The sequence below is a fragment of the Delphinapterus leucas genome, chromosome 2 (assembly GCF_059928025.1).
Source record: "Delphinapterus leucas isolate spDelLeu-1000000601 "Yukka" chromosome 2, BTC_Dleu_Yukka2, whole genome shotgun sequence".
In the NCBI taxonomy this organism is placed as follows: domain Eukaryota; kingdom Metazoa; phylum Chordata; class Mammalia; order Artiodactyla; family Monodontidae; genus Delphinapterus; species Delphinapterus leucas.
This window is the reverse complement of record NC_143130.1, coordinates 176,584,966-176,597,240: the sequence shown is the minus strand read 5'-3', so window position 1 is coordinate 176,597,240 and position 12,275 is coordinate 176,584,966. Positions and strand designations below refer to the sequence as shown.

At 58.9% G+C, this 12,275-nt stretch overlaps 1 protein-coding gene across 9 annotated transcripts in view; it reads right to left on the bottom strand.

Moving 5' to 3' along the window:
• EVL (Enah/Vasp-like) overlaps positions 1–12,275 on the bottom strand; it is a 163,110-nt gene that overhangs the window by 11,933 nt on the left and 138,902 nt on the right. For all 9 annotated transcript variants that reach the window (XM_089908197.1, XM_022576099.3, XM_022576096.2 and 6 more), the window contains 5 exons: positions 11,334–11,397; positions 7,404–7,459; positions 5,453–5,682; positions 4,577–4,698; positions 874–934 (listed from right to left, as the gene is read on the bottom strand). In XM_089908197.1, the coding sequence (XP_089764323.1) occupies positions 874–934; positions 4,577–4,698; positions 5,453–5,682; positions 7,404–7,459; positions 11,334–11,397 (533 nt within the window). The remainder of the gene's footprint in view (positions 1–873; positions 935–4,576; positions 4,699–5,452; positions 5,683–7,403; positions 7,460–11,333; positions 11,398–12,275) is intronic.

Genomic DNA, 12,275 nt, shown 5'->3' with positions numbered 1-12,275 from the left:
CCGAGGGGACCGCATGTGCCAGGCGGGGGGACCAGGGGAAGGGAGGGCCGCTGGCAAGGCTGGAGCCCGGGGGTCACACCCGGTAAGCCTCGCCCTGCTGACAGGGGTGGCACGGTACCCTGGCGCCTGGTGGTTGTAATATTTCTTCTGTCTCCTGCCACCGAGATGCAACCTGTATGCCATCTGTAGTTAAGGTCTAAACTTAGCCGTTTCAGTAGGAGTCTATTTTTACAGGGAAAGCTTAACACAGAGGGAAAGAGTGTTAGCCACCCTAGTGACGGCGGGAGCCTGGAACCTGTGTGGATAGACTAGGCTCCAGGACCCCCTCAGGACAAGAGCCAGAGCGCTGGGTTCCTCTGCCCAGCTCACCTGCGGCTCCTGCTGGAATCCATGGACTCAAGTGAAGCCTTTCAAAAACAGGAATAATTTGAAAATAATAACTGCCCTGGTCTTCAAGCAGACACTGCCTACTGCGATTGTAGTCTCCAACCCCCCGAGTCCTTTGAGATCTGTCTGCTGCCCCTCTGAGCTCCCCAGCCTCCAGGCCTTTCCCTCAAGGCGCTCCCAGGCGGGTCCTGCTTCTCTGCCTCTTACCTGCCTTCCCTGCGAGGCTGCGAGCTCCAAAGCAGAGCAGTGTCTGCTAGATCCTCAGTGAGCACAGGCCTGCCACCCGGTGCAGCGGGGACGGACATGAGCGCCCACAGGCCCTGTTCCCCTGCACTACCCCCTCCTGTCCCTCTTGTCACCCCTGTCCCCCTACAAATCACCCAGCGAAGTATCTACCGCGTGTATGCCCAAACACGGTGTCCCGCAGGCCTGGTCCATTCATACCTCTGGGGAAGCCGGGGTGGGCTGGCCGTGGAGTGTGCTTACCGTTTGGCTTTCGTCTTCCTTTTTATCAGCCGGCTTGTCTGTCTGGGAGGCTGCTTTTCTCCTAACACAAGGAGGGAGAAGATACAATCAGCCCGAAAGGTTTCCACACAGAGCAGACGTCGCCTCTGTGCGGACACAGCTTGGTTCTCAGAGACTCCTTGCTGGGGTGTGACCCCTGTTTTGTGTGAAGGAGATGACTTGTCCAGGCGCCCATCTGGCCCGTGGCGATGCCCGGGTGAGTGTCCAGGCCTTCTGTGCTGGCCCCAGGACCCTGGACACAAAACTGGTCTGGGTGGTGGGGTGGGGGGCACCCCATCTCTGTCTACAGCACCTGAAGGCCGAGGAGGTTGGTCCGCACCCTGTCCAGGTCCCGGGGGACCTGGGCTCGGCCGGGTGGCCGCTGTCCTCCCAGGACGCTCAAGGCCTGGCCACGAGGGGCAGGAGAGCTGCCGCCGCCACAGGTCAGCCTGGGGGCATCCTGTCTGCAGGCCGCCTGCGGGACGGAGGAGGAAGCCTTTCCCTATCACCCTAAAGCTCCTCCTACCTCAGAGCTCAGCAGCCATGTCCTCCCCGACCTGGACACCACGAAGAGCAGCACGTGCTCAGGAAGGAAAGAACCCAAGAGACGCCCTCTAGTCACGGCACGCACCTCCCCGCAGGGATGAGCCCCCTTCTCAGACACTCTGAGAACTCGCTGCTCTTTTCCGGCCTCAGTGGTGGCCTACCTCTGGCTAATTCCCAAATCTACACACATACCCCTTCCTGCTCTCCAAAGATCCGGCCCCGGGGGCTCTCAACTCAGTGAAGCCGCCAGGACACAAACAAAGCTGTCGGAGCTCACGAGGTAGCTGGCTGTCAGGAGGGAAGCTGGCCTGGTGGGGGTGAGGGCCACCGGCTGGCTGTCCCTGTCCAGGGACCGGCCACAGGGGGCTCCTTCCTCATCTTCTCATCCCACCCACCTATGGCCCTTCCCAGAAGCCCGGGACTCATCCCCGACTTCTTCCTTGTGACAGTGGGCCCGCTCACTTCTGGCTCAGCACTTTGTTTCTGGGCTGTCTGGCCCGTCTTCACTCCCAACGCTGCGTGCAAGCACCACCAGCTCCTGCCTGGCCTGCTACTGCCACCGCGCCCGTGACATTCTGCTCCTACCCAGAGCCTGCGTTTAATCTTCTAAGGATACCCAGCAGACCAGGCCCCTCCAGGCCTGTGAAGATTCCCTGGGCTGAGTGTCTGTGGACACGCTCAGCATCGAGCAGCTCCCAGCGACACGGTTCCCCCGCCTGGTCCACTGCCGGGACAGGCCTCAGCAACTGAGGAGGCAGCGACTCCGCAAGGACCTTTGATCAGCTAAGCTCTGTTACTATGCCTGTTTGACAGATAAGAAAAAGAAGCCCTAATGAAAAGGAGCGAAATGGGGTCATTTGTAGAGACACGGATGGACCTAGAGACTGTCATATGGAGTGAGATAAGTCAGAAAGAGAAAAACAAATATCGTATCTTAATGCATATATGTGGAATCTAGAAAAATGGTACAGATGAACCTGTTTGCAAGGCAGAAATAGAGACAAAGGCGTAGAGAACAAACGTATGGACACCAAGGGGAGAAGTGGGGGTGGGATGAATTGGGAGACTGGGATTGACACGTATACACTAATATGTATAAAATAGATAACTAATGAGAACCTGCTGTATGGCACTGGGAACTCCACTTCGCTGTACAGTAGAAACTAACACAACATTGTAAACAACTATACCCCAACTTAAAAAAAAAAAAAAAAAGGGCTTTAACAAGACCCTAGCCAAAAATAAATAAATAAATAAAAGAGACCCCAGAGAGCTCCCTGCTCCTTTCACCACGTGAGGACACAGCAAAGAGATGGCCACTTATGAACCAGGCAGCGGGCTCTCACCAGACACTGCATTTGTCAGTGCCGTAGTCTTGCACTTCTCTAGAACTGTGGGAAATAAGATTCTGTTTATAAGCCATGCATCCTGATTTTTTTTTATAGCATCACAAGCTGATTAAGATAGAGAATTAGATGTCTGTACAAAGTGGAAGCAGAGATCTTCTTTAAAAAAAAAAACAAAAAACAGCCCTCGCGCGCATCTCCTTGTAGGCTCCACCCAGCACCCTGCACGCCCAGGTGGGCTTCAGAGAGCAGCGTGGCCGCCCCTTGCCGGTCGTGCAGGGTGAGTGCTCTCGGTGGGCCCGGCTCTGCCACCAGCTTCTGGCGTCTCACTGGCTCCTGGCACACCGGCCTTTTCCTGTTCTCAGAAGCTTCCTCTCCGTTTGGTCTAAACCATCTAGGCCAAGCAGTCACTGGGAACGCACTGGTGTTGGACTTGGGGAGAGCGTGAACACTTCCTTTTTTAAAGAATCTTCTATTTTTAAGCGAGGCCCCTCTGGAATGGACTCTAACGCACGTGCACACGAGGCTCTCCCCTCTAGCCTGCATTCTGGTCCACCTCCTCCAGGCCCTGGGCGCTCTGGGGGGGCGTGTCTCAGCCTCTCCAGGTAGTGTAACTCCACCCACCACACCCGCCTCTGCTCCTCTGCACAGAACGCTCTCCTCTGCTGCTTCGGCCCAGAGGACGCGCAGAACCTCCCCCGTGAAGCACCCCGGCTCCCTGGAGCTGCTCTGCACTGTCCGGCCGCAGCCGCTGGCTCACCTCTGGTCACGGCACGTGGACCCACCTGGCTGCTCCCCTCCCCCTGTGCCCTCCCTTGCTGGGCACACAGGGCCCTGGGCCGGCCCCGCCGAGATGTGCCAGACCAGCTACCTGCACTCTGGGGGCCTCTGTCTCCCCCGTGTCCTCGCAGTGCCGTGTGGGTTTACCGAAGACCCGGCACAGAAAGCGCTCGCCCCGGGTTAGCCGCCATGGGAGCGGCGGGAAGAGCCTGGAGACTGAGCGAAGGCAGGAGGGGTCACGGGGGAGCAAGGCCCCCGCCGTTGCTTTTCTTGGGCAACAAGGAGCGTGCTGACAGGCGAGGCCCACTCCTGGGTCCTCTGGTGCCCGGGTGAGCCATGGCCCTGGAAACCCCATCAGGGCATTCCCGCTGCCCCACCACATTTACAAGTAAGACCCAAGCTTTTGCGACCCTTCTGAGAGGGAGCTGTCTGATCTCTCCATCTGCCTGGGATTCAGTTGGGGAACAACGAAGAGCCATAGTGACAGGCTGATGGCCTTGGGCAAGCTGGAGGCACATGTGCTGGTGAGGATGGAGGCGGAGGCCACAGAGCTGAGCACGACGGGGAGGGAACTGCTGCTCCATCCCTGAGGGGTAACGTCCTCTGGGCTCCTGCCACCTCAGCACCCCTTCTCCCGAGTCCTCTGTAAGGACCCCCACAAGACGGGCCCCTTCATCATACATTCACCGCTGGGAATACTTCTATTTTCCCTCGGAATTTATCTCTGAAATGATCTCCAAATTTCTCTCTGCTCAGGAGAAGGCTGATACATGGCAGATGTTTCAACGAATACTTGTTAAACTGAAATGAGGAAGGATTTAGAGTTTAGAGGACTCCTTTTGGCTTGACGTCTCAGACTGACCCCTGGAGAAGGGAAAGCTCGACGAACAGTCCCCCCTGCTTGGCTGAACCCAGGGGACAGTGGGTCCTGGGGCCAGGCGAGGCTTCACCTTTCCACTGAGGAACAGCAGCTCCTGACAGTGGCTGGGTCTGGGGGAAGCCTGAGCACTCACCTCTTGGCCAGCAGCTTGTTCATTTCTTCCATGAGGCCTCCTCCTCCACCCCCACTGCTCGCCCGGTTGGCGTCAGACTTCGAGGTCCCGCTGGGACTGGAGCCTCCGGACGCATCTTCTGGCTAAGGGGAGAGGACGGCGCGCTTCGGTCTGGTGTCCGTGGCAGGATGCCACTCGAGGGGAGACGGGGCCACGTGTGATGGCAGTGCTGGAAGAGGTCGAGGCCATCTAGTCCCCCAACCCCACCTGCTGGCGGCAGAGCTGGAGTCCAGAGAGCGACTGGGACTGGAGGGTCACGGTTGGCAGGCACGCCCCAGGTTCGCTGGCTCACGGTCAGCACCCTTGCCAAGGCCAGCATGGCTTGAGGGGGGAGGAGGCACAGCTCTGTGTCCCAGGTGCTCCTAATCCCACAGCCACACGTACGGCCTTCTAGAAGCCCCACCTCCCAGGACGCTGCGGAAGGCTGGGAGGGCCAGCTGAGCCTGAGGGAGCTGGTGGACTTAAATGCAGGAGACCCAGGGCCTGAGTCCAAACCGCAACTGATGACCTGCGTGCTTTGAACAAGCTGTTCGTGCCTGCGCCTCGGTTTCCTCATCTACGAGGGCAGAGATCTCCTGCCTCGCTTGTAAAGGACTAGCAGCAGGTTACGTAACTGGAGGCACCTACGGCTCTCACGCAGCCCTGTCCCAGTGGTCTCAGTAACCGGGTAACTGTGACCGAGGAGGTGGGAGGTGCCGTCTGGCTGGGGAGGGCGGCGCTGCGCTCCCCGCCGGCGGGAAAGGGTCCGCCCGCCCCTCTGCCAGTTAGAAACCCGTCTCCCAGCCTGGTCCGTCCTGCCCACCCGCCTGCCCGTCTGCCAGGGCCCGGGACACTTACCCGCGGGACTCTTCTCAGCTTGGCCCCAGCCAGGGCGGCGGCCAGGCCGGACACGGAGCCCTCGTCGTGGCTGGCGCCCTGGGCTCCTCCGGCTGGCAGGGGGGGCGGGGGAGGGGGGGCGGCCCCTGTGGGTGGAGGTGGGACAGGGGGTGGGGGTGGGGGTGGAGGCCCGCTACACGAGAGGGGGGCGCCAGCTGCAATGGAGGGGTGCCCCGCTGGGAGGGTGGGTCCTGAAACAACAGTGGGCTCAGTGAGTGCCCAGCCCCCAGCGGGTGCCTCCCCGGGAACAGGGACAGAGGGCAGCCTACTCCCCTGAGGGATGAGGAACAGCTCAAGGTGGCCTCTTCCAGGAAGCCCCCGCGGGATGCACCTGGCGTTGTTCCAGTCTCTCCCTACATTCGGGGGCCAGGCTGGACCGGCGTCACACACTTGCTTAGCAGCCCTTGAGCTACGCTCACTTTCTCTTGCTCAACTGTGGTCTTCCAGTGGGACAAGAAGCTCTTCGGCGGCACGAATTGTGTCTTATTTTCCTTCTCTGTTTCTCCTCAGCTCCTAGCACCCCCCTAGGCTTCAGCAATTGTTAGTCCCCAAGATACAGCTGTGACTGCCCCTTGGCCTCTGGGGACAGCAGCAGGCAGCTGCGGGTCGCAGGGCAGACCGGGGCATCTGTCCAGAAGCACTGCTGCGGGCTAGGCAGTCCCCTGTCCCCCACCCACCATCCAACGCCCGAGCCTCTGCTGCAGGCCTGGCCCCGTGCAGGGCGCTGGGGACAAACGGCCACAGGCTCCCTGCTCATGGTGCTCATGACCTGGTAGCAGCAAACCAATCACATGGATGAATGCAGAACTGTCCCCGCGGCAGGGTGACAAGTGCCACCAAGAGCAGGCGCACAGCGCCACCCTGGCCTGTGAGGAGGTGCTCCAGCCTGACCAGAAGTCCGTGGAAGGCTTCCTTAGGGAAGCAATGACTGTGCTGGCACAGGACAGAAGAGCGGGAGTGACGTTTGGTGAAGGGTGAGTGAGCGCGAGGCGGGGAGGCCCTGCGGGAACTGAAGGAGCCGCCGGGAGGGAGTGTGCAGGGCAGTGGGTCTGCAGGGACTGGGCCTGCGCACCGGGAGCCCGTGCCAAGGACCCAGGTTGTTCAGGAGTGATGGAGAAGGGTGACCCGGTGACAGGGTGAGACCCGCATTAGTAACGCAGGGGTGGGGCAGAGCGGGACAGGAGCCCGAGGGGTGCAGCGGCCCAGCTGAGAGGGGGCGGCACCAGACAGCATCCCCACCAGCGGGGGCTTCTGCAGCCAGCTGGGGCCCGGGGTCCTCATCAGTAAGACAGGGAAACATTCATCTGCTTACTTCACAGGGCTCGAGAGGATTAAGTGAAACGAAGGACGTGAAAGTACTTTGTAAGTTATGAAGTCCCATGCTTACTAATCAACATTACCCTGTTCCAGAAAACCCCTCTGCTTCACTGTGCTGAGTTCCAGTCACTGTTCAGGACTGAAGCCACCCCTCCCCTGGGGTCTTCTCTGACCCCCAGGGCAGCTGGGGCCCCCTCCATGTGCCTCCACCCCTGCACTGACTTGGTAACTGCATGTGCCCCGCGGTGACCCAGGGTCATTAGTCTGTGTCCTTGACTGGACAGTCAGCTCCCTGGGGCAGAGGGTGCATCCGCCTCGTCCACCGCTGTGTCCTCAGCCCTTAGTACAGGGCCTGAGACACGCTCTACTCAGGGGATGAGTCGGGAGAAGGACCAGAGGCCGGTGGGCAGGGCTGGGCCAAGCTGAGTTAATCCCCGCACCCGTGCTCTGTTCCCTCGTTTCCCCACGTTCACCAGGCGTGGCTGTCACGCTCTGAGGCCTGTGCGACCAGCAGCTGGTCACAGCGTTCCCAGTGTGTCCCTGGGCACCATCTAGTGAAGGGGCGCCAGCGGGCACAGGTAGGGGAAGCTCTCACCTGTGGCTGAGGCTCTTCTCTCTAGAGACTCCTGGCGCTGCTGCTCCATCACTTGTCTGAAAAGCAAACACAGCAGAGCGGGTCTCACCTCCTGGGGCGAGACCGCGCGGCTCCGCGTCAGAGCCCAGGCTGCAGAGCTGGGCTTCGCCGGCGCCCCCGGGGGCTCAGCAATGAGCTCGCCTCATCCCACCCTAGGCTCCGACTGCTGGGCTTGCCGCCCCGCTTACAGAGGCAGAGTTGTAGGCCCTGGCTCCAGGGCTCACACAGGGGAGCGCCGGCAGCCGCCGAGTCTTAAGACACCTGGGCAGACCAAGCTCTCCCCTAGGCTGGACAAGCTCGCCTAGCTTTTGGGGGCCTATGGCCACAACAGACTCGACCTCAGGGGCACCCATTCTTACCGCACCTGGCTCAGTTTCCTGGAACAACTGTCAGGCATTGTTGGCTGTGAGAGAAGCGGACACTAAGACTACCTGTCCTCTTCCTTTCCCACTGATCCAGCTGCGGCCTGGCCTCCATCTGGAGGGCCATTTGGGAAGCTGCGCTGTAGTGCGGGGTGTACCTCTGCGGGGACTAACCTCCTAGCTCCTCGCACGAGTGGCCCTGGGTTGCTCTTCAAGGTTGGACGAGTGAACACACTGACCCACAAACACATCCACAGAACCTGGGGCTGAGATGCTGGGGCAGGAGGGGCTCGAGGAGTCATGTGGGCCCGGGTGGCAGCAGGGCTTCAACTGCTGAGAGCCAACTCTGAAGGCCTGTAATGGGGCGCGGGGCTGAGCGGGAGGGCGCCCCCAGGGCGAGAGGCTGTGGGCCACGCATCTGCTCCGCTGGTGTGCAGCGCGCTGACGGCTGGGGCTGGGGCCGGGTGTGCATGCAGCACCTGCTCAGCACGTGCTGTGTGTGGAATAGCTACACAGGGCTGCCCAGCTGCCTTCACCTTGGAGGAAGGTCAAGTGGGACCTGGAGTTTACTGCAAGGTCATTTAGAGGTAGAGAGCTTTCTGGTTCCCGTTCTGGGATTCACTGGTTTGTGATTACAGGCAAGTCATTTCCCTTTCCTGGGCCTCAGATTCCGCTCCATAAATAAGCATAAGAACACCTGTTTCATGGGGTTCTTGTGAGGATTATGCCCGAGATCTAAAAAATAATGAAAAAGACCCTTTTGACACTAAAGAGTCCCTACCTCACTGCTGGGCACCACGCAATTCCTCTCTTTCTGGGTCCCGCTCCGTGGTGACTGCCAGGGATGCAGGGGGAGCGGGATCCCTGCTCTGCAGTTTGATGCCTGTGGTTCATAGACTGACCTCCCGGGGTCGCTCGGTCTGTGCACAGTCGACTGCAGACAAAACTGAATGGCCCTCTGCAGCCAGTGGCCTGGAACACTGGACTTGGGGGTGGCGTTAGATAAAGTGCGCGGTGTTTCACCGGTTCTGAGAGCACAACTGCAGGGCGTGTTTAGGACGCAGGCCCTTCTCCGGGTGGAGGCAGCCCTGGGACCTGGCACAGGGCTGAGCTGGGGCCAGTTCTGGTTCTGCTTCTAAGTCTTGCTTACTTTGGGCAAGTCATTTCTGTTCTCTGAGCTTCAGTTGGCTCATGTGAGAAATAGTATGGGTAGTAACAACCCCTGACAGCTAATGTGAGGATTAAAATGAAACAAAGTGTGTAAAAACCCCTTGTAAACTGCAATATGTTATACTCCTGAGAGGCTAGAAGACAGGCCAGCGGAATTAATAAAAAGGAACCTCTGGGCTTCCCTGGTGGCTCAGGGTTGAGAGTCCGCCTGCTGACGCAGGGCACACGGGTTCGTGCCCCGGTCCGGGAAGATCCCACATGCCGCGGAGCGGCTGGGCCCGGGAGCCATGGCCGCTGAGCCTGCGCGTCCGGAGCCTGTGCTCTGCAACGGGAGAGGCCACGGCAGTGAGAGGCCTGTGTACCACAAAAAAAAAAAAAAAAAGGAACCTCTGAGGTCAGGGGAACTGGTCTCGGCCACTCGCTGCAAGGCTGCCATCTTCATCCACTGGACAATCGTGTTCATATCAGCATTATTTACAATAGCCAAAATGTCAAAGCAAGAAAAATAATATAGGAAAAATGTGGTCTACACATACGATGGAATATTACGTACTTTAAAAAGGAAGAAAAAAAATTTTTTTTTTAAAGTTAGAAAATTCTGATATATGATACAGCCTGGATGTACCCTTAAGACATTATGCTCAGTGAAATTAACCAGCCACAAAAACACTTATTGTATGATTCTGTTTATATTAGGTATACAGAGTAGTCAAGTTCATAAAGACGGAAAGTAGGATGGTGGCTGCCAGGGGCTATGGGAGTGGGGAGGGGGGAGTTAATGTTCACTGGGCATAGAGTTTCAGTTTGTTTGTTTTTGGGTTTTTTTTTGCGGTACTCGGGCCTCTCACTGTTGTGGCCTCTCCCGTTGTGGAGCACAGGCTACGGGCGCGCAGGCTCAGCGGCCATGGCTCCCGGGCCCAGCCGCTCCGGGGCATGTGGGGTCTTCCCGGACGGGGGCACGAACCCGTGTCCCCGGCATCGGCAGGCGGACTCTCAACCACTGCGCCACCAGGGAAGCCCGGGTGTTAGTGTTTAATGGGGACAGAGTTTCATTTTTGATGCAAACGTTCTGTGGATGGGTGATGATGCTGGTTGCACAATGACGTGGACGTCCTTAATACCACTGATCTGTATGCTTAAAAATGCCTAATATGGTAAATCTGATGATTTTTAAAATTTTAAATAAATTGTTAAAAAGCCAAAAAAAAAAAAAAAAAAGGAACCTCTCCAACCTGAGTCTGGGAAGCATATTCCCATCTTTCCTTCGTTAACACTGTTACCTTCAAACAGGAAGCTGAGGCCTAGAGCAGTAACTGGCCCAAGGTCACAAAGTACACCATGGCGGCCAGAAGGTGCTCAGAGCAGGGGAGAGGCTCGAGAAGAGAACCCCCTGAGAGAGTCTCACAGCCAGGTGAGGGTGGGGATGTCGCCTGCCCAGCTCCCGGCCCCGGGCTCTACCTGTCTCACCACAGGCCCCTGGAGGCACGTCCTCTCCCGCTGACCCGGGTGAGGATGCAGGCCCCAGGCCTGCCTCCGCAGCACGGCTCCCACAGAGCCGGGACTCCAAGCCCCTCAGAGACGCTGAGTCCCCACCCAGGAGGCACAGAGCAGGTTCAAGCCCTGACGCTGCCTCACCTGGCAACGTGACCTGGGGAGGCTGCTCCCTCCTTGGCCACCACGACCTCTTTTGTAACTTCAGGACAATGGCACTGGCCCTTCCTCCCAGTTCTAACACTTAAGAAGCTCCTTGGAGGGGGCCGGGGGGGCAGGGCGTCACCCTATGGCCCAAATCCCACCGGCGCAGCCCTGGCCCAGCTGTCCAAGAGCAGCTGCAGCGCACAAAGTGCTCTCACAGCCTCTGTCTGCTTTAAGCTCCGCCGGGAGGTGAGCAGGCAGGGGGTTAAGATCCTCCAGAGAGGCCGTGGCACCCACCCAGGGCACCCAGCGAGAGAGTGCCAGGACCAGGGCTCACGAGGCCTTCGGACAGAGCACAGGACGGGGTCAAGGACGGGCCTCAGTCGCACAGGCCTGGCGGGTCACGTCCGCCCATCTCCAGCAGTACAGCCTTGGCCACGTTACTGAATCCCCAGATGACTACCTCCTAATATACCCGGGAGGGCTGTGCTCAATAAGTGAATGACACAGGACACTGCCAGGCTGATCACGAGGCTGCAGCGCCGGCGAGCTCTCCCCACCCACCGTGAAACCACACCCTCTCACGGTCACTGGCAAAGCAGCAGTGAGCTGGCTCCCCTTCCTTTCTGGTCAGGCCTGTTCCCCCGCCCCCGTGTCTCTCTGGGAGTCCTGGCTGCAGCCACAGGTGTGTCCTCCAGGGTGGCCCTTGCTGCTGGGGGGTTACCTTCTCTGGATGTCCATCTCATCAGGAGACGGGCCATTCTGCACCTGACGCTGGCTGGAGGAGCCTGTGGAGCAGAGAAGCACAAGAGCGCAGCGGTTAACAGAGAAGAAAGGACCCCCGGGACTCTCCCTGCCTCTGCCCTCTGGTCCCACCCGAGATGGTCTCAACCGCTGGTCCTCAGCCCTGCAACATCTTGTCCCACCTCACCCTCTCAGTCAAACCTCCTTCTCCCTTTCTTGCGGCTCTTGCCTTGGCGCCAGTAAAGGGGGTGCCATTTCACATGGCTCAGAATCACCCCTTCTCGCCTGACCCCTCTGGCTTCCCTCTCAAACTGCACTTGCTGTTGCCACTTCCTCACTTGCCACTGTGCCCTCGACCCTCAACATCTGGCTCCGGCCTCTCTATGTCCCACAAAGCTGTTCTAACTAAAATTTGGAATCACTGAACCCAGTAGATCCATTTTATTCCGCCTTTTGAGCAGGCGAATGACCCTTACGGCAGGTATGTGTCGGAGCCGGGGTTTCAGCACCGGGTCTGGGCCGCAGCCCCGTGCCCCTCACCGCGATGTGACGCCCTCCTGCCTGCATCTAGGAGTCTGGAGCTGTGCGGTGGGCAGAAGAGGACAGAGCAACTGTGGAGCCTTCCAGGCTACATTCTTGCCCTTGACCCTGAAGGCAGGGCCCCAGAACAGGCGAGGTCTGTGGAGTGTACCTCCTGTTCAGACCGGGGCTGGTGCTGTGTTACATTCACAGGAAAATCAAGCTTTTGCTCCAATCTGAGAAGGAGCTGATTGTTCCTTCTCTTTGCCAGCTCAGGTGTCACTGGGGAACTGCGGAGTCACAGCAATGGGGGAGGGACTCCGGGCAAGCTGGCCTCATGCCTCGCTGCCTAGGTGGGGAAGGGGCATTGTCTCCTCTCTAGGATGAGGGGCGTACGACAAAA